Source organism: Aethalodelphis obliquidens, unplaced genomic scaffold, assembly GCF_003676395.1.
Source record: "Aethalodelphis obliquidens isolate GAN/ISIS:26980383/991018 unplaced genomic scaffold, ASM367639v1 scaffold2, whole genome shotgun sequence".
Taxonomy (NCBI): Eukaryota; Metazoa; Chordata; class Mammalia; order Artiodactyla; family Delphinidae; genus Aethalodelphis; species Aethalodelphis obliquidens.
In genome coordinates this window covers 26,535,405-26,554,737 of record NW_020837946.1, presented here as the reverse complement: position 1 = coordinate 26,554,737, position 19,333 = coordinate 26,535,405, and the positions used below count along the sequence as shown (strand labels likewise).

The following is a 19,333-nucleotide window of genomic DNA, read 5'->3' as shown; positions in this document are numbered from 1 at the left end:
AATATTAAAAAAAGAATGTGTATATATATATATATATCTGAATAACTTCACTGTACAGCAGAAATTAACACAAGACTGTAGATCAACTTCAATAGAAAATATTGATTAAAAAAAGATTTGGTTTATTTTTGTTGTTATCAATGTACTAATGGATAAGAACATGGCTTCGGAATCAGACTTATTGTTTACTAGCTGTATGACCTCGGGAAAGTTACTTAATCTCCCTAAACTTCAATTTCTGCATCTAAAGGTGGGATTGATAATGCCTCATAGCTTTATGTTTGAGGACTAAATAAAATAATGTACTGAAAATGCTTAGCATTATGACTGGAATATGGTAAATTATATGGTCTACTAGTAACAATGTTAGACGTGTTTCTTCCTTTGTTTGCTGGAAGTTTTAAATTTGTTCACACTTTTCCAGGCCAATCTTTATATTATCAAGGCATATGCAGTACTTTAGTAATATTGAGCAAATCCCCTAAATTATTCAGATAGATTCCTTCCAGTCAGAATATTAAGGCATATTCAAATGTGAGATATTTTTGATAGACAATTCTATTTATAACTATGAAATTATGAAATCATTTTCAAATATATTATTTCTCTATTGCTTGTAGTAACTTTAAATAAAAATTATTAAATAAAATATAATTTCATATATAAAAACTTTAAATAAAATATTTTCCTATTAGGTTTATTAAATATGTAAAATTTCTTTAAATTCTGAAATAAAATTTTCTTAAAAATTTCAAGTTGGGAAAGCATACTACTAATACCTGAACTACTAAATGGCAAAAATCAATCTATTAATAAAAATTAATTTGTCAGAATTCATGTTCCTATTTATAAAAGGATCCTATAAAACCAAATTTGAAATTGGTTCCTAATGAAACAAAGCATCTTGATTTTTTTATAGAAATATATTTAAAAATAGTTAATGTAGTAATAATCAAAAACAATATTAAATCAAGGATAATTTCTTTCCTTTGACATATTATTTAAAATAGATAGCTAGTGGGAAGTAGCTGCATAGCACAGGGAGATCAGCTAGGTGGTTTGTGACCACCTAGAGGGGTGGGATAGGGAGGGTGGGAGGGAGGGAGATGCAAGAGGGAAGAGATATGGGAACATATGTATATGTATAACTGATTCACTTTGTTATAAAGCAGAAACTAACACAACATTGTAAAGCAATTATACTCCAATAAAGATGCTAATATATATATATAGTAAAATAAGGCATAAATAAATAAACTTGATCAAACATTTCCCAGATTTTCCCAAATCATCACCATTATTATTCATTCCCACAATAAATATTTCATATTGGCATATAAAAAATATAAGAGAAAAAAAGCACATTATACCATGAGAACTAGAGATAATTTTGCTCTCCATCACAGCTTATTTAGATATGCACTGAAAGATGCATATCTAACATGTTGCTAACAAATGAAAAATATGCTTTTCAAAATGGACGCTTTTAATGAAGCATATTTTATTTGCAAAAAGGGTAAGCATGGTCATCTAAAACTTCATTGCTTATATGAAAAAGGAGTGCTCACCAGGTTTAACAAATACCAAACATAAAAGGGAGAGCAATGTCATTTCCTCCAAAATAACTGAAAACCCTGCAGATTGTTACTTTTTTCTTCACTAAGCAAAAGGTAAATATATAATACACTTGTGTTTTCCTTGTTACCCTTACTAGTAAAATTTTAAAATCAACTTGATATGTACATTTCTTTCAAACTCGTTTAAGCATAATAGTGATTTAAAAAAATGGAAATGTGAGAAGTTTCAGAATACACTGCTATGTTTAAAAATTATTAAATCCCACTTATTCTAAACAACTGTGTACAGTTCATATCCTCTAACTTGTGAAATATATTGACAATAAAATCTTTGTTCATGTTTTGCCAAAGGCGACCTTACCTGCGGAGTCCAATAAAAAGTAGGGCTCAATCTGTAGAGTTTTCGTTTGTGGAAACTCTGAAGTGGCCTTGTTCGAGCTGCTGTACTCATGATAGTCAAGGATGGAGATTTCAATCTTGTCCTGTCTTTTCTCCTTTTCTTACTGTGCTTCTGGTTAAGTAACCAGCTACTGGAGGAAGAGAGCTCATCTAAATTCTCTGAAGCACTGATATGCCATGAAATAAATGGGAGTGGAGGGAATAAAACAAAAACAAAAAGACAAAGAAAACTAAATGTAAATCACCTTGATCTATTATGACAGAAGAGTATTAATTTTAGCCAATTTTGTGGTAACAATCGATGAAAGAATTAATATTAATGGGAAATTGCATTTCAAGTTGTGAATACAGAATTTCTATTTTCTCCTGCAAAACAAATATCCCACAGGTTAGAAATGCTTACATGAGTTCACTAGTACAATGTAAACGTTCACTGTAAATCAATAATTCATGAATATTACAGTGTTGAAACTACTTACATCAAATTCTTTTTGAATAAGGGTGAAATTATACAGGATTACAGGTTTTTAAAGGGCTAAAATCTCATCACTACATCATTAGCTGCTCTTACATAAGCATTACATATCGTTTCAGTGAATTTTGAAACAAAGATGCAATCCGACTACATTTTAAGAATGTTTTCAAACTTCTGATGACACAGAAGCCACAAACTATAAAATATTAAAACAGATCACACAAACTACACATGAAATAAGCATAATTTTATAATCATTCTTCATATTAATTTTTAAACATTTATTTAAATATTTTAAAACATCAAAACATCAGGAGGAAGTTAATGCCTGTCACCACATAAATTTAAATTCATTTATACCAGTATATTATATATAAAATATTCGGCTTTTTGGGCACTATAATATACCAGTTTCAACCTTATTTATATAAGACGAAAGCTAGTCAACTTAGCATTCTAAGATCAACAAGTGAAACTGCTGTACATGTTATTGCTAATCAACATATGAATTCTAAATGTGCTATTTTGTTCAGGTAGAATCAGTGTTTAATGGTAAACATAAGATATGGTTTTTCTATAGCAGTATCATTGGTTTTGAATATTTACGGCTGCTATAAGATATTCTATTATCTTGTAGATAAAGCAAGTAATTCAAGAACTTTACATAGTAATAAGAAACAAGAAATAAAGGTACCTGAATGGCTTATGTTGGTGAAACCAAAATAAAATATAGAATTTGGTGACTACATATAAATAAAATTGAGTATGTACTACTGGCCAGACCAGTATAGGTAAATTGGTCTGGCCCCTGCCGCTGGCTCTCCTGCTGCATCGTGCATCACACTCCGTCTGGTTCCCTGTGTTCCAGCTGCACTGCCTCCTTTCATTTCAAATAACTCGCACTCACTACTCACTATTATATATAATTTCTGCTTCCTGGAATTTTCTCACATCCTCCTTCAATTACATAATTTCCAATAATCATCTCAGTTCAAAAGTCATTTCCTCAGGTGTCTTTGAGCCCTTGCATAGCCCCTCCAAAGACTAAGTCAAATTCCCTTATGAGCTCTGATAGTACCATTCACCTTTTCTTCATAGTATTTTTCATGGTGATAAGTTTACATTTATTTGTATTATTATCTGATTAATGTCTTTCTCCTTTTCTAAGACTGTAAGTATTACAAAGACTGTGTCTGTTTTGTTTAACTTTATATCAAGAAGTTCCTGATATTGTACCTTGCATACAGCAAATACTCAATATTTATTGAATGAATGGAGAAATATAAACATATATATTTGCAGATTTACCCACTCCAGCTCAGTGCTTTGCACAGTGCATGTATAACACCACATACTACACCTAAATAATTAGTTTAGTGAATGAGTAAACATGTAACATTCTAGTTTAAGACCCAAAAGAAGCTCTAAACAGAAGGCTACAAGAGTCCTTTTAGAAAAATAAGTTACATATTTACACTGCCTTGAGTTCCATTCTAAATCTCTAACTTTGGTTTAAAAAGTTAGTTTCTGATAGTAAAATATGATGTACCTTATTTTATCTCATAATCATATATGCCCATTATAAATTTATGAGAATAATAAGCAGATGAGAGCTATAAGATGTTCTGATTTGTAAAAGAGAAGGCATGGATAAAGTTTAAAATTTTTCTTCTAATTTAAAAAGTGCAAAATGACCGAGAGCTTTATCTAAGAAAATAAGCCAAAAGTCATAAATTCATGTTTTATTAACATTGTTAAATTTCTCTAAGTTACTTAATGACTTTCTGATAATTGGTTTTCTATTACAATCTTAGAAAATCTTAGCAGTTAAGATATTTATGGATAACAATAGGCATTCAATTTGCTTTTACAGAGTATAAATGGAAAACTTCAAGTGAATTTTTTAAATAAAAATTTTACTATACTGATTACTACAGAAACCAAAGGCCCAGAAGCGAGGCAATTAATCTTTTAACTGATATTTTATTATAAATCCCTACAAAAATCAATTCCTGCAAACATTATGTACTTGCATCAAAATTAATAAAACAATCTAAAGATATGGGTTTATGGGGACATATATTAGCTAACTTCTTGGTGTCATCTTGGGGGTGGTGATAATGGTGGATGGATATGGAAGAACAGTCTAATTTCAACCTATTTTTTAATAAACTCAGTGAAAGATAGTCTAGAATTTTTAGTAACTTATTCAAGTATTTCATAACCTTTGGCCTAAGCCAAATTATTTTCTTAGAAGGACTGAAATAATCATTATAACACTCTGCTCAAATGCTTTTAGTAAATAAGAAACTTTGGGTCCTGGTTATAAATTTAGGATTCTAAAACCATAAATAGACAAGACTTCATGAAATTGTTTTTATCTTTTAATCTCAAGGAACAGCAGCAATTATTCAACACAGAATTTTAAATTACTGTTTTAGTACTGTTTTCAACATTTCCCCCACATTCATGTATTCTTATACTAAATACACTTAAGAAAAAGCAGAAATCAACAATGGAGAAAAGAATTATAATGTGTATTATCTAAGAACTTACGATAGCCCCCCAGTTCCCAATCTACTCATATACACAAATACCCACACCTGCTATACTGGGCTGAACAGTGTCCTCACAATATTTACATCCACCAGGAACCTCAGATTGTGACCTTACTTGGAAATACAGTCTTTGCAGATGTAATTAGGTAAAATGAGGTCATACTGGATTAGGGTAGGTCCTATATCCAATCACTGATGTCCTTATAAGAAGAGACACAGAATTAAGGAAGAGATCCACCCAGGGAATAATGCCATGTGAAGACAGAGGAGAGAAGCCAAAAACGCCAAGGACTGCCAGGAACTGCCAGAAGCCAGGAAAAGGCAAGGATGGATTCTTCCCAGAAACCTTCAGAGACAGCATGGCCCTGCCTGACACCTTGATTTTAAAAACATCTAGCCTCCAGAATTGTGAAAGAATAAATATCTGTTATACCAAGCCACACACTTAGTGGTGATTTGTTATAACACCCCTACGAAATGCATATATTCATAAAAGTACACACCTAAGAATCACTATTTTTGCATAAGTTATGTCTATTTCAAGTCTACTTTGATCTTTTGGAGTTCTTTGATGACTTCAACCTATAGCAGCTAAGGTAGGTGCAACCTTTTCCAAACTTTCCCTGATGCCCAAAGTCCTGCCAATAGTTGAATTTAATACCTTTCTTTCCCTTGATAATGTTTGGAGAAATTAATGCATCATATACTCAGATATATTCAATGATATTTTAAAGAAATTATATAAAATTGGACTTTATATAAACTTACTAAAATGGCCCACTAGGGGCATTACTTGTCCTCCACATGGCAAAACAAACATCTCTCTCAAACGGCCAATGGACCAAGATCCAGGCATTATCTGCTACATATAGAGAAAACAGTGCATCGACCAGCCCATTTCACCTACTCTAGGAATTAATTAGGAAAATTAGACCCCTTACTCAAAAATACGAGTCTCTTCAACCATAGCAACAAGAAAATGTGTTGGAGTACACTGTAAAATGGCATTCTAAATTAGATATGGCCCCTAAAAAAAATTAAGGTACTTACCTGTTCTAAAAAATTAAGGTACATCTTAATGCAGCCATTAAAATGGAAAAAAAAATTTAAGTATAGAAAGCTTCAGATATACTTTGAAATAAGATATAAAACGGCTTCCAATAGATCTCAACTATGAAAATAATGTAAAAAATGATAGGAAGGAAATATACTCTGAGCAATATAAGTGATTTCCACTTTCTTCTTAGTATTTTATGACTTTTTAACTTTTCATACAATGAACTTATATAATTTTATAAGAAGAAAACAAAAATGTCATCCAAAATTGCAGTCTTTTTTTTTTGGCATTAGAAATTTCTAATATTTACATTTTAAAATGTAACATAACAACCAAATGTAATATGGATTTTGTTTGGGTCCTGATTCTAACAAATTATCCTAACAAACAAATTTGTTAGAATAACAAATTATTCTAACAAAATCATAAAAAGATGATTTTGAGACAACTGGGAAAATATGAATATAGAGAATTTCATGATAGTGATAAATTATGACTAATATAAGAATAATAAAAAAAAGCAGATGATAACATGGTGGGTATGTTGAAAAAAAGCTTATCAGAGAAATATACAGAAGTATTTACAGTTAAAATAACAATCAATAGAATTTATTTTTTAAAAGCATAGGAAAAAAATGTGTCAGGAAGGGAAATAGCTGAAATGAGTAGCAAAATCTTGACAACTGTTAAAGCTGGGAATAAGTTGATTCACTTTGCTATGCTTTCTATATGTTAAAGCTTTTCATAATAAAGGTTGAGAGAAAAAGAGACCGACTATTGCAGTGTTATTTGCTATTCTTATCTCTGGCTCTTAATTTCAAGTGGGACTTGAAATTACAAAGTATAAAGGCAAAGGGACTAGGAAGCCAATATGATAGCTATATTGTTCTGAGTATTGTGACATAAAATTTGCCAAACATTTCTAGCTAATCTATAGTTTGGGAGTACAGTTCAGATTCTTCAATATAATCTGTGAGCTGTTTTTCTGACATATAAGATACAGTTTGAAATTGAGACTTTCTATTTTACTAATTATTTTTCATTTTAAAGGAAAATTTGCAAATAGAAAAAAGTTGAAAAAAATAAAAGCTAAAATATTTTTCAAAATCTCATCATCTAAACACAAATATAGCTTTAATAAAAACTTTAAATTTTATCCTTCAAATCTTTTTTTTTCTATGAAATCATACTGTACAATGATTTTGGCATCCTGATTTTTCCACCTAACATTCCAAAGGAAGTATGTTCCTATATGACTACATCCCTTCTATACACATAATTTTTTATTTTGTGGTACGCGGGCCTCTCACTGTTGTGGCCTCTCCTGTTGCAGAGCACAGGCTCTGGACATGCAGGCTCGGCGGCCATGGCTCACGGGCCTAGCCGCTCTGCGGCATGTGAGATCTTCCCGGACCGGGGCACGAACCCGTGTCCCCTGCATTGGCAGGTGGACTCTCAACCACTGCGCCACCAGGGAAGCCCTACACATAATTTTTTAATAGTTATATGATATGCCTTCCAGTGGTTGCATCACAATTTATTTAAACATTTCCTATAACATTAAGTTTCAGACTTATATTAATAGAGGTTAAAAGGGAAAAGTAAAGTTTTTACAAAAGAAAATAATTCCTACTGGTATTATTTTAAAAACACAGCAGGAGAAGTTTTAGTTCCTTATTGATGTTGTACATCTAGCTAATACAATAGTTAATGACACTCATAGAAACCCAAAATTATTTTGAAAACTTCAGCCTGGAATTTGCTGCTAAAAATGTTTTCTCATAACTGAGAAGTGACTATTGAAAATATTATGAGGGTAAAAGAATTACTTTATATGTTATTAGTTTACCAGCTTAGCGGCAGTTTTTCAATTGTGATGCCCAATTAGAAAGAATCGTTGCATTTCGTGAGATAATTATCATTAGTGGAATTAAGTAGCATGAAAATGATTAATTGGAATTTAATTTCATATCATATTCTGGGACTCATTAAAGTAAAAAAACAACAACAAAAATCTAGCCATTATTTCAAGTAGAAATTCACTTTCCCAGAGATAATACCCCATGGGGTAAATAAGGATGCATTTATAACATTTTATCTTCATTTTAGAGTATGAGATCTAAAAACCAATAACTATCTCTATGATGGTAAAATGTAATGCTTCATTTGTTTGAAGACTCAATCTTTTCAGCTGCTCAGTTCCTGGTGACTCATCTTAAACCCTGCTGCCAAGATTAATAAAGCTAAGAAAACAATTCTGAGTTCTGGGAGATACTTCCATTAAATAAGAGATGGGGATTGGGAATCAATAAATAAAAAGTGGAAAAAACAGCTGCCCTGAAAAATAATTAACCAAGTAAATTTACTTTAGACATTGAAAGAAAAAGATCATTAGGATATTATAAAAATTACCTTAAATATTTTTTAAAAATTATATCAAGCATTAAGTTCTACATGGTCCACTAAAAATTAATACATAGAATAGGTAACCAAACTTTAAAAATTCAAAATTTAAATTTCTTCCAACCTAACTATATACCAAACTTATGATATAATGTGATATAAAGCTAGAATGAGAATGCTTTATTAGAAGCACTTATGAGTTTACTTATCTGGTAAGTCCAAATATACAGAATACAGCTGAAATTGCAAAATCCTTTTAAATAACCAAAAAAGATCTTAGTAAGTCCATGTATGAAAGCTCACTCCTGTTACTGTTAAGAGAGAGGCCTTCTCTCTTACTACAGAATGTCTCTTATTATAGTACAGGTACTTCTACCACTCTAACTTTGGTTATCTGATTTTCTAGTCCAGAGTTAAATTTGATGAGAGGAAGCAGAATTTCAGGAGACAGCCATGAGACCAACAACTGAAATACCAACCTGACTATGGGAGAGAAAAAGCAAATAAATACAAAATATTTTTGTTTTGAATGCTGATTACCTGAAAGAAATCTTAAAAGTCATTCCATTCATTCAAAAAATATTTATTCGTGTCCATGTTATGACTCGTTGATCTAGATGCTAGGAATATAGCAGTTAATAAGACAGACCAAAAAAATTCCTACTCTCATGGAGTTTACATTCTCATCCAGGAGGACACAGATAATAAACAAGTAAAAAATAATAACAAAATTGTATCACACTTGTCATCTCATTTGATCCTCACAACAACCCAGGAAGCAAACTATTCTCATTTCAACTGTGATTTAGAAAGTTACCTAAAATCACAATGCTACCAAGTTGCAGAGTTAGGACTGATCTCAGACCCATCTGATTCCAAAACGATTTTAACAATGCAGTGAGTTTTCTTCATAGCATTTGATCAGGATTTTAAATTTCACATTTATTTGTGTGATTATTCAGTTGATGTCATTTTTACCCAATTAGACTCTACACCATAAGGTCAGAGATCACACCTGGTTTTGTTCAACATCATATCCCAATCCAATCCAAAGCCTGGCACACTGCCATCACTCAGTAGGTATTTGTTGACTATTAAGTGAATTCTTTTATAGATAAACAATTATTAATCTCAATAGCCTCTGAGGATGTGGTCATAGTGATGAGCTTGAGTTATCAAAGAAAAACTGAATTAAGTTCAGTATCATCCAAGAAAGGCAATGTGTAATAAATTTTACTTAAACAATTCTTCCCAATGGCTTATATGAAAGTTTTTAAAATTTGAATAGAATTATCATTTCTCCTACTGTCTTGGGTACTTCTTTCCATAATAACTTCTAGATTATCCTTTAAAGTTACTAAGATATGTTGAGTATAGTAATTTTGCTTTATTCACTAAATCTCTAGATTTAAGCTAACATAAAACATCAAAAGCAAAGCACAATAGTGATGTTACAAAAAGATATACATTTTAGGCTGTATTGAGACCTTTTTGGTTTTATTTTTAATTTGTTTTAAAAAATGGAATTCCTTACAAATAAGCATTTAATTGAAGAATATTAGCATTAGAAACTACTTTACAAAATATTTGTATTCCAGTAAATTTAGGATAAAAAAAGTGAGATGTAAAGAGATTAACTGACTTGCTCAAGGTCACAAAATGTCAAAACAAAAAGTATATGTAAAAAGGGTATACTTCCAAAATCTCAAGTAACCCAAAAACCACTAAATTAAAAACCACTATAATTAAGAATTAACAAAAGTTAAAACTTTCTAGGGGGGAGGAAGGAGATTAAATGCCCAAGATGGTCTTTTGAGAAGGTATGTTTAGTGTAATGAGAATAAAATCCAACAGTGTGTTTACCTGGGTTTACAGAGTCCCAAACAAATTAGGTAGACCAAAAACAAGTCAGCAACTTTTTATCTTCCCAAGAGATATGATGGAAAAATAGGTGGTACCTCAGTGACTCCTAGTACCTATGTGACAGGTGTCTTCAGTAATAGCTGGCCTATAAGGCTCTACATATGCCCTCAAATACTTATCGTAACTCTGGCCACTTTGAAGTACTTCTTTAAAAGAGTAAGAATAGTTGTAAATCAATGACCAGTACCCTGCTAAGGATCTGAAAGAAATATATCCACAATTTTAATATATATTATATACTGTCTCCCAGTAGCTGGTATGTTTACTGCAAGACATACTTAAAACTCTTAGTTGATGACCTGATGAGTGATATACTACATTTTAGTAGATAAAACATGTGCCATTTAAGATGATAGAATTGTAGAAACTGGGTTACAGTGTAGACTTAATGTTGGTTAAGACTTTACAAAATTTTTAGAAGCAAGAGAATATCAATATTTAGATACCATAATGAAACCAATAACTGGATCAGTCTCTACCAGTAACTTTTAAGGTAACATTGAAGTGAGATTTAATTCTCTTTGTTTCACTTTCAACGAATTAAATATCACATTCCTACTTCTACCTTAAATTTTTGGTATTTTATGGTTATAATTTTAACAACGTAGTACTAAAAATTGTATTTTCTATTTAACCTTTTTGAAGTGTACAATTTTTACCTTATTTTAACTTTTTTATTGTAAAATATAAGATACCTATAGTTAAGTACATAAAACATTTATCTTTTGAGAAGGTATGTGTAACTTGTATATATGAAGCAATACCTCACCTACTCCTCCACTGTCCCATAATTACCACTCAGGTCAAGAAAAGGAACATTATCAGCACCTAAGAAACCCCTGCCACATGTGGACCTCTCCATCATACTTAATGTAGAAACATCAAAAGTTAAATCAGTACAGATCTTTCTCAAATTATGATGGGGTTACATCCTGATAAACCCATTGTAAATTGAAAATATTTTAAGTCAAAAATGCATATAATCCCAAACATCATAGCTTAGCCTAGACTACCTTAAACATGCTCAGAATACTGATATTAGCCTACAGTGAGGTAAAATCACCTAACACAAAGCCTATTTTATAATAAAATGTTGAATACCTCATGTAACTTATTGAATACTATACTGAAAGTTAAAAATGGAATAGCTGCATGGGTGCAGAAAGTAAGTATATTGGCTGTTTACCCTCATGATTTGTGGCTGTCTGGGAGCTGCAGCTTGTTGCCACTGCCCAGCATCACAAGAGATTATCATGCCACATACCACTAGACCAGGAAAAGATCCAAATTCAAAATTTGACATACAGTTTCTACTGAATACATATCACTTTCGCACCATCATAAAGTTGAAAAACTGTAAGTCTGACCATTGTAAGTCAAGGAACTTCTGTACTTTTACCAGCCTCCTGAGAATAATTTAAATCCATTTACCTTCCTCCTGGCCTATATGCTGTTGTTGCCATGGAATTTTTTTAACCCTACTAGACATATTTTCTACTGTTTGTTCACATATAACCATATAGTTATTACCATATTATTTGTTCTTCATCCCTTCTTGCATCTCTCAAAAGGATCATCACTTTCCACGGCCTGAAACACTCCCTTTATGGTCATCATTAATTAGAGTCTACTGGTGACACACTCTCAGTTTTGCTTTGTCTGAAAACAATTGTGTTTCAAGGCCAGACTTTAAAGATGTTTTCTCTGAGTATAGAATTTCTAGATAGACAGTTATTTTCTTTCAACACAATGAAGATATCATTTCACTGTACTCTGGCTCCTATTATTACTCTTGAGAAGTCAGCTGTCAGCTGAACTCTGGCTTCAATTAAGGTAATGTCTTCCTCCTTTCCTGCCCCGACTGTTGCTTTTAGATATTCCATTTGTTTCTGTTTTTGCTTTTTTCCCCCACATTTCGTCTCTATTTCTAGGGGTATACTTCTTTTTATTTGTCCTGCTCAGGAATCTGTGTTTGACTTCCTGAATGTGATGTCTTTCATCAGATCAGGTAACTTTTCATCCAATACCTCCTCAACTATTGCTTCTGCTCCAGTCTCTATCTCATCTTCCAGGCCGCTAATTAAGTCTCATATTAGACCTGCTCAATATAGTCTCCACATTTTGTTTTTATTGGCTGCACCTGGTGGCATGTGGGATCTTAGTTCCCCAACCAGGAATTGAACCCATGCCCCCTGCAGTGGAAGCATGTAGTCTTAAACACAGGACCACGAGGGAAGTCCATGTTCTCCACATTTTTAAATGACTCTTGTATTTTCCATTGTTTTGTCTCTTTTCCTACATTCTGTAACTTTTCTTCTAATCTATCTTTTACATTATGAATTCTGTCTCCAATTGTGTCCACATTGCTGCCAAACTCACTTGGTTTTTAATTTCAGCATTTTTCAGAAGTTTTGGACCTTTTTCAAATGTGCTAGTCACTTTTATAGATTCTTCCCTGCAGGTATTTTTAAGCCTCTTTTATTTCTAAAATCAGAATAAGCACTGTTTTTTAAATAATCAGCATTTGATAATTCGAATATCTGAAAACTTTATGATCTGCTTTTGCTGTTATTTTCTCCTTATTCTTACTGTCTTTGCCCTGTGTCCTCATGTTTGATTATATTTGACTGTGTGCTGATCACTGCTCTTGAAAAATTATTCATGAGGATTCCCTGGGCCTAAGAAAGAAGGTGCCTTCCTCTAGAGAGAATCTGCATTTGCCTCTGCCATCATCCATTCTAGAACCATTGTAGTGTCATCCATTCTAGAACCATTTTAAACTAGGCATTCCTTGGATGACTCATTGATACAAATTTGGACTGAAAATCCATGTCAAAGTCCCCATCATGGTCACACTATCTCAAAGTAGGTTTGCTTTTTTAATTTTATCTTCTGCTGTGCTCAGCACCAAGGCAACTCTCCCCATGGTGCCCCAGGAATGGGAAAAGGGAAACAGTTTTTTTTTAATTGAAGTATAGTTGATTTACAAGGTTGTGTCAGTTTCTGGTGTACAGCAAAGGATATGAAAAAGAATATGAATATATATTCTTTTCCATATTCTTTTCTATTATCGTTTATTATAGGATATTGAATATAGTTCCCTGGGCTATACAGTAGGATCTTGTTGTTTATCTATTTTATATATAGTAGTTTGTATATACTAATCCCAAATTCCTAATTTAGCTCTTTCCCACCCCTTTCCCCTTTGGTAACCATAAGTTTGTTTTCTGTGTTTGTGAGTCTGCTTCTGTTTTGTAAATAAGTTCATTTGTATCATATTTTAGATCCCACATAAAAGTGATGACATGTGGTATTTGTCTTTCTGTCTGACTTACTTCATTTAGTATAATAATCTCTAGGTCCATCCATGTTGCCATAAATAGCATTATTTCATTCTTTAATGGCTCAGTAGCATTCCACTGTATGTACATGTATATATATATATATATATATACACACACACACATACAACAACCTCTTTATCCATTCGTCTATTTTTTTTTAACATCTCTATTGGAGTATAATTGCTTTACAATGGTGTGTTAGCTTCTGCTTTATAACAAAGTGAATCAGTTATACATATACATATGCCCCCATATCTCTTCCCTTTTGTGTTTCCCTCCCTCCCACCCTCCCTATCCCACCCCTCTAGGTGGTCACAAAGCACCGAGCTGATCTCCCTGTGCTATGTGGCTGCTTCCCACTAGTTATCTATTTTCATTTGCTAGTGTATATATGCCCATACCACTCTCTCACTTTGTCCCAGCTTACCCTTCCCCCTCCCCATATCCTCAAGTCCATTCTCTAGTAGGTCTGTGTCTTTATTCCCATCTTGCCCCTAGGTTCTTCATGACCTTTTTTTTTTTTTTTTAGATTCCATATATATGTATTAGCATATGGTATTTGTTTTTCTCTTTCTGACACTCTTCACTCTGTATGACAGACTCTAGGTCCATCCACCTCACCACAAATAACTCAATTCCATTTCTTTTTATGGCTGAGTAATATTCCATTGTACACACATGCCACAACTTCTTTATCCATTCATCTGTTGGTGGACACTTAGGTTGCTTCCATGTCCTGGTTATTGTAAATATATGCATTCATCTACCGATGGGCATTTAAGTTGCTTCCATGTTTTGGCTTGTATTTGTATTACATGTATTGTAAATAGTGCTGCTATGAACGCTGGGATGCATGAATCTTTTCAGATTAGAGTTTTTCTCTGGATATATGCCCAGGAGTGGGATTGCTGGATTATATGGCAACTCTATTTTTAGTTTTTTAAGGAAACTCCATACTGTTTTCCATAGTGGCTGCACCAATTTATATTCCCACCAACAGTGTAGGAGGGTTCAGGAAAGGGAATCAGTTTTCTTTCTTATTTACATCTACTGTGAAGGTGTAGCTCCTGGAGGAAGGTGATCTCAGCTAAATATAGGCAGGATTTCATTTTATCGCTCTACTATAGGCAAAGCCATGGGCTTTGATTTATCATCTTCTAACCCCATAAGCTATTAAAACTTCACTTGGTTTTCCTGGATTTGGCTTTGATTTTTCTCTTTCCCCAGAAAGCTATCAAAACCTCAACTTAATTTTGACAGAATTTGGCCTCAGACAAAGTAGATTGCTGTGCTTTGTTTACTTTTCTGGGTTCTTGCTTTTTTTAAGATTTTGGCTTAGAAACATCATTAACGACATTCAATAATTTCTCATTTTCTAAGTAAACAATTACAAAAACTCTTATTCAATTCCCCAATTCCCCTTCTGGGTACATATCCAAAAAATAAAAAGCTGGAACTCAAACAAATATTTGTATACCCATGTTCATAGAAGCATTATTCACACTAGCCAAAAGGTGGAGGAAGCAACCCAAATGTTCATACAAGGATCAATGGATAAACAAAATTGGTCCCAATAAAATAGCAACTCAGGGCCTGGGTGCTGTGGGGGAATCTGTTCTTGGGGATTGGATGCCTCTGCCTAGCTGAGTCTAGTGCTAACTTTCCCCCTCCCTCCCTAACAGGTTCTGAGTAGTGCCTGAGACCTGCTCCACAGGGCTTAGGCATGGGACTGGGGATGCAGAAGTGGTCTGCCCTTTTCTGTTTTCACTGAACAGCTTGTTCTAAGGGAGAAGGAAGTGGGAGAGATCTAGATTGGGTGAGGGGGATGGGGGGGTCAGGGAGGCAAGTGTGTTGTGTTACTGTGTCAATAAACTGATTTAAAGTTAAGAAAAAAAGGTCTATACATAAAACAGAATTTTATTCCTGTAAAAAGGGAATGTTGATACAAGCTACAATATGGATGAACCTTGACAACTTTATGTTAAGTGAAATAAGGCAGTCACAAAAGGATAAATACTGTATGATTTCACTTATATGAGGTACCTAGAGTAGTCGAATTCATAGAGATATAAAGTAGAATGGTGGTTGCTAAGAACTGGGAAGAAGGAAGAATGTGGAGTCATTATGTAATGGATATAAAGTTTCAATTCAGGAAGATGAAAAAAGTTCTGGAGATGGAGGATGGCAACTACTGACAAAAATGTGAATTACTCAATGCCACTAAACTCAAAAATGGTTAAAATGGTAAATTTTATGGTATGTACATTTTACCTGAATTTTAAAAATTCTCAAATGATGAATTTTCTTACCTTCACATTTACTTAAATACATACAATGAATACTATTTATATGCTTAATAGGATATCTTCAGAAAGTGCTTTGTGGTTAAGTATCAAGCTTGAATAACATTAATTAGACTAAGCCCTTACTCCTGAAAAGCTTTAAGTTTGAAAGATGTTTCGTTCATATAAAACTATATGTAAAGAAAAAAAATAACAATAATATTGGAAAAAACAGAAAGATACAAGAAATAAAACTAGGCCTCATTTGCCATTTTACTCCCAGAGTCAAAAGGTTCATAAATAAATAAATTTCACACTGCTTCAATACAGATATCCCTAAATCAAAACTTTTTCATATATTACTATAATGTGAAATTATATATCCTATTAATTTTCAAAATCTATGGTAACATTCTTAAATATGAGTAATGTAGAATAATCTGTTAAATTTATAGAATTTCACTACTATGCATTTATTTTATTAAAAATTCAATTAAATAATACTTTAATAGTTTTACAAATATCATGTACTTTTCACAATATAGTTAAGATACTAAAAAACAAAAACAAAAAAAAAACCCTTAGAAATCACATACCATCCTTCTTCAGGGGCAGGCTTCTCTGCTACTGAATAAGGAAGGGAATAGAGGAAAACACAGGGAAAGGGCTGTGTTTTACTTGTCAATGTCTATCCAAACCTTTACCAAACTCCTTCAGCCCCCTTTCCTACTTTTAATTTAGCTATAGTCACTTTATAAACAACTGCATCTACATCCATTTTAATCTCTTTCACTCCACTTTCAAGGAACAAGTAGATTTCTCCTGTCATAAGGTCCCACCATAATTTTGTGGTATGTATCTCTACATTTCCCATCTCTAGCTCTTTCCCTTCTCTTTATTTTAATAAAGATGCTTACATTTCTTCCATCTTAAAAACAAAAAACACCTTCCTTGACGTTGTACATACATTTTATTACAGCCTTTACAGTGAGCAGCCTTAAAAATATAATCTTGACTCCTCTCTATTTCATCTCCCATTCCCTTAACCCACTCTCATCTCTCTGTCATGCAACTACACATTCTTGCTAAGGTCTCAATTTATAATTGACAAAACCAAGAGATATATTTTAGTACCTCTCTTTGACATCGGACACAACAACCACATATCTTCAAAATTTTCTACTTTTCCTTCAGTGTTATTACTCTCTTATCTGTAATATATTACAGTTTCTAGGTTCCTGGTTAAATATATTTGTATATTATGGTATATATTATCATAAATGGAATTTTTTACAAAAATTTTAATGAGACCTGGAATATCTCCCAAATCTTTTGTTACACATAACAGTTTGCTTATTATCTGGTACCAAGACTTATTAAACTTAAAGATCAATTATACATTTAAAAAACTCTAACATTCTACAATTTCTCACCCCTCCGAGTTGATGAAAGGTAGCTGTATTACATTTTCTAGCAAATGTTAGAAAATAAATACAATCTTTCCTTCAAGGGAAATATTATATTTTGATAGCAAATGTGAAAATAAGTGCTTTTTGAAAAAAATTCATGTTATGTATAAAGGATTTGGAAAAAATCTTGACTGTTGTCAAAAATAAATACATTAGTGAAATGATTAAAATTAATTAAAACACATATGTCAGCACACTTCAAAAAACTGGAGGATGAATTTTTATCTGCTCTTAAATCTATCAAAGAATTTTAGTAGGTTTCAAAACTGTTATAAACTTCCAAATTAGTTTGTACGAACGACTACTTAACATCAGGAAAGATGGCAGTTACTAGCTGATTTCAACAAGAACCTTTGATTATTAGTAGATAGGACTGAAAAAGTATCATGATTTAGTAAATACAGCCAATGGTACATTTCTTTCATTTGGAATTTTTTTTTTAATTTAATTTTTTTTAATAGTTTCTTATTAGTCATCAATTTTATACACATCAGTATATACATGTCAATTCCAATCGCCCAATTCATCACACCACCAACCCCACCCTCCCACGGCTTTACCCCCTTGGTGTCCATACATTTGTTCTCTACATCTGTGTCTCAACTTCTGCCCTGAAAACCAGTTCATCTGTACCATTTCTCTAGGTTCCACATACATGTGTTAAGATACGATATTTGTTTCTCTCTTTCTGACTTACTTCACTCTGTATAACAGTCTCTAGATCCATCCACGTCTCAACAAATGACCCAATTTCGTTCCTTTTTAAGGCTGAGTAATATTCCATTGTATATATCTAACACTTCTTCTTTAGCCATGTGTCTGTCTTTATCCATTCGTCTGATGGGCATTTAGGTTGCTTCCATGACCTGGCTATTGCAAATAGTGCTGCAATGAACACTGGGGTGCATGTGTCTTTTTGAATTATAGTTTTCTCTGGGAATATGCCCAGTAGTGGGATTGCTGGATCATATGGTAATTCTATTTTTGGTTTTTTAAGGAACATCCATACTGTTCTCCATAGTGGCTGTATCAATTTACATTCCTACCAACAGTGCAAGATGGTTCCCTTTTCTCCACACCCTCTCCAGCTTTTGTTGTTTATAGATTTTCTTATGATGCCCATTCTAACTGGTGTGAGGTGATACCTCATTGAAGTTTTGATTTGCATTGCTCTAATAATTAGTGATGTTGAGCAGCTTTTCATGGACTTCTTGTCCATCTGTATGTCTTCTTTGGAAAAATGTCTATTTAGGTCTTCTGCCCATTTTTGGATTGGGTTGCTTGTTTCTTTAATATTGAGCTGCATGAGCTGTTTATATATTTTGGAAATTAATCCTTTGTCCGTTGATTCGTTTGCAAATATTTTCTGCCATTCTGAGGGTTCTCTTTCTGTCTTGTTTATGGTTTCCTTTCCTGTGCAAAAGCTTTGAAGTTTCATTAGGTCCCATTTGCTTATTTTTTAAATTTCCATTACTCTAGGAGGTGGATCAAAGAAGATCTTGCTGTGATTTATGTCAAAGAGTGTTCTTCCTATGTTTTCCTCTAAGAGTTGTATAGTGTTTGGTCTTACATTTAGGTCTCGAATCCATTTTGAGTTTATTTTTGTGTATGGTGTTAGGGGAGAGTTCCAATTTCATTCTTTTACATGTAGCTGTCCAGTTTTCCCAGCACCACTTATTGAAGAGACTGTCTTTTCCCCATTATATATCCTTGCCTCCTTTGTCATAGATTAGTTGACCATAGGTGCATGGGTTTATTCTGGGCTTCTATCTTGTTCCATTGATCTGTGTTTCTGTTTTTGTGCCAGTACCATACTGTCTTGATTACTGTAGCTTTGTAGTATAGT

The 19,333-nt window shown here is 32.9% G+C and overlaps 1 protein-coding gene across 13 annotated transcripts in view; it reads right to left on the bottom strand.

Moving 5' to 3' along the window:
* The window catches only part of KANSL1L (KAT8 regulatory NSL complex subunit 1 like), a 146,065-nt gene that overhangs the window by 52,449 nt on the left and 74,283 nt on the right, over window positions 1-19,333 (bottom strand). For 11 of the 13 annotated variants that reach the window (XM_027122469.1, XM_027122493.1, XM_027122458.1 and 8 more), the window contains one exon: window positions 1,939-2,143. In XM_027122469.1, the coding sequence (XP_026978270.1) occupies window positions 1,939-2,143 (205 nt within the window). The remainder of the gene's footprint in view (window positions 1-1,938; window positions 2,144-19,333) is intronic. The other 2 variants (XM_027122494.1, XM_027122496.1) reach the window with 2 other exon arrangements.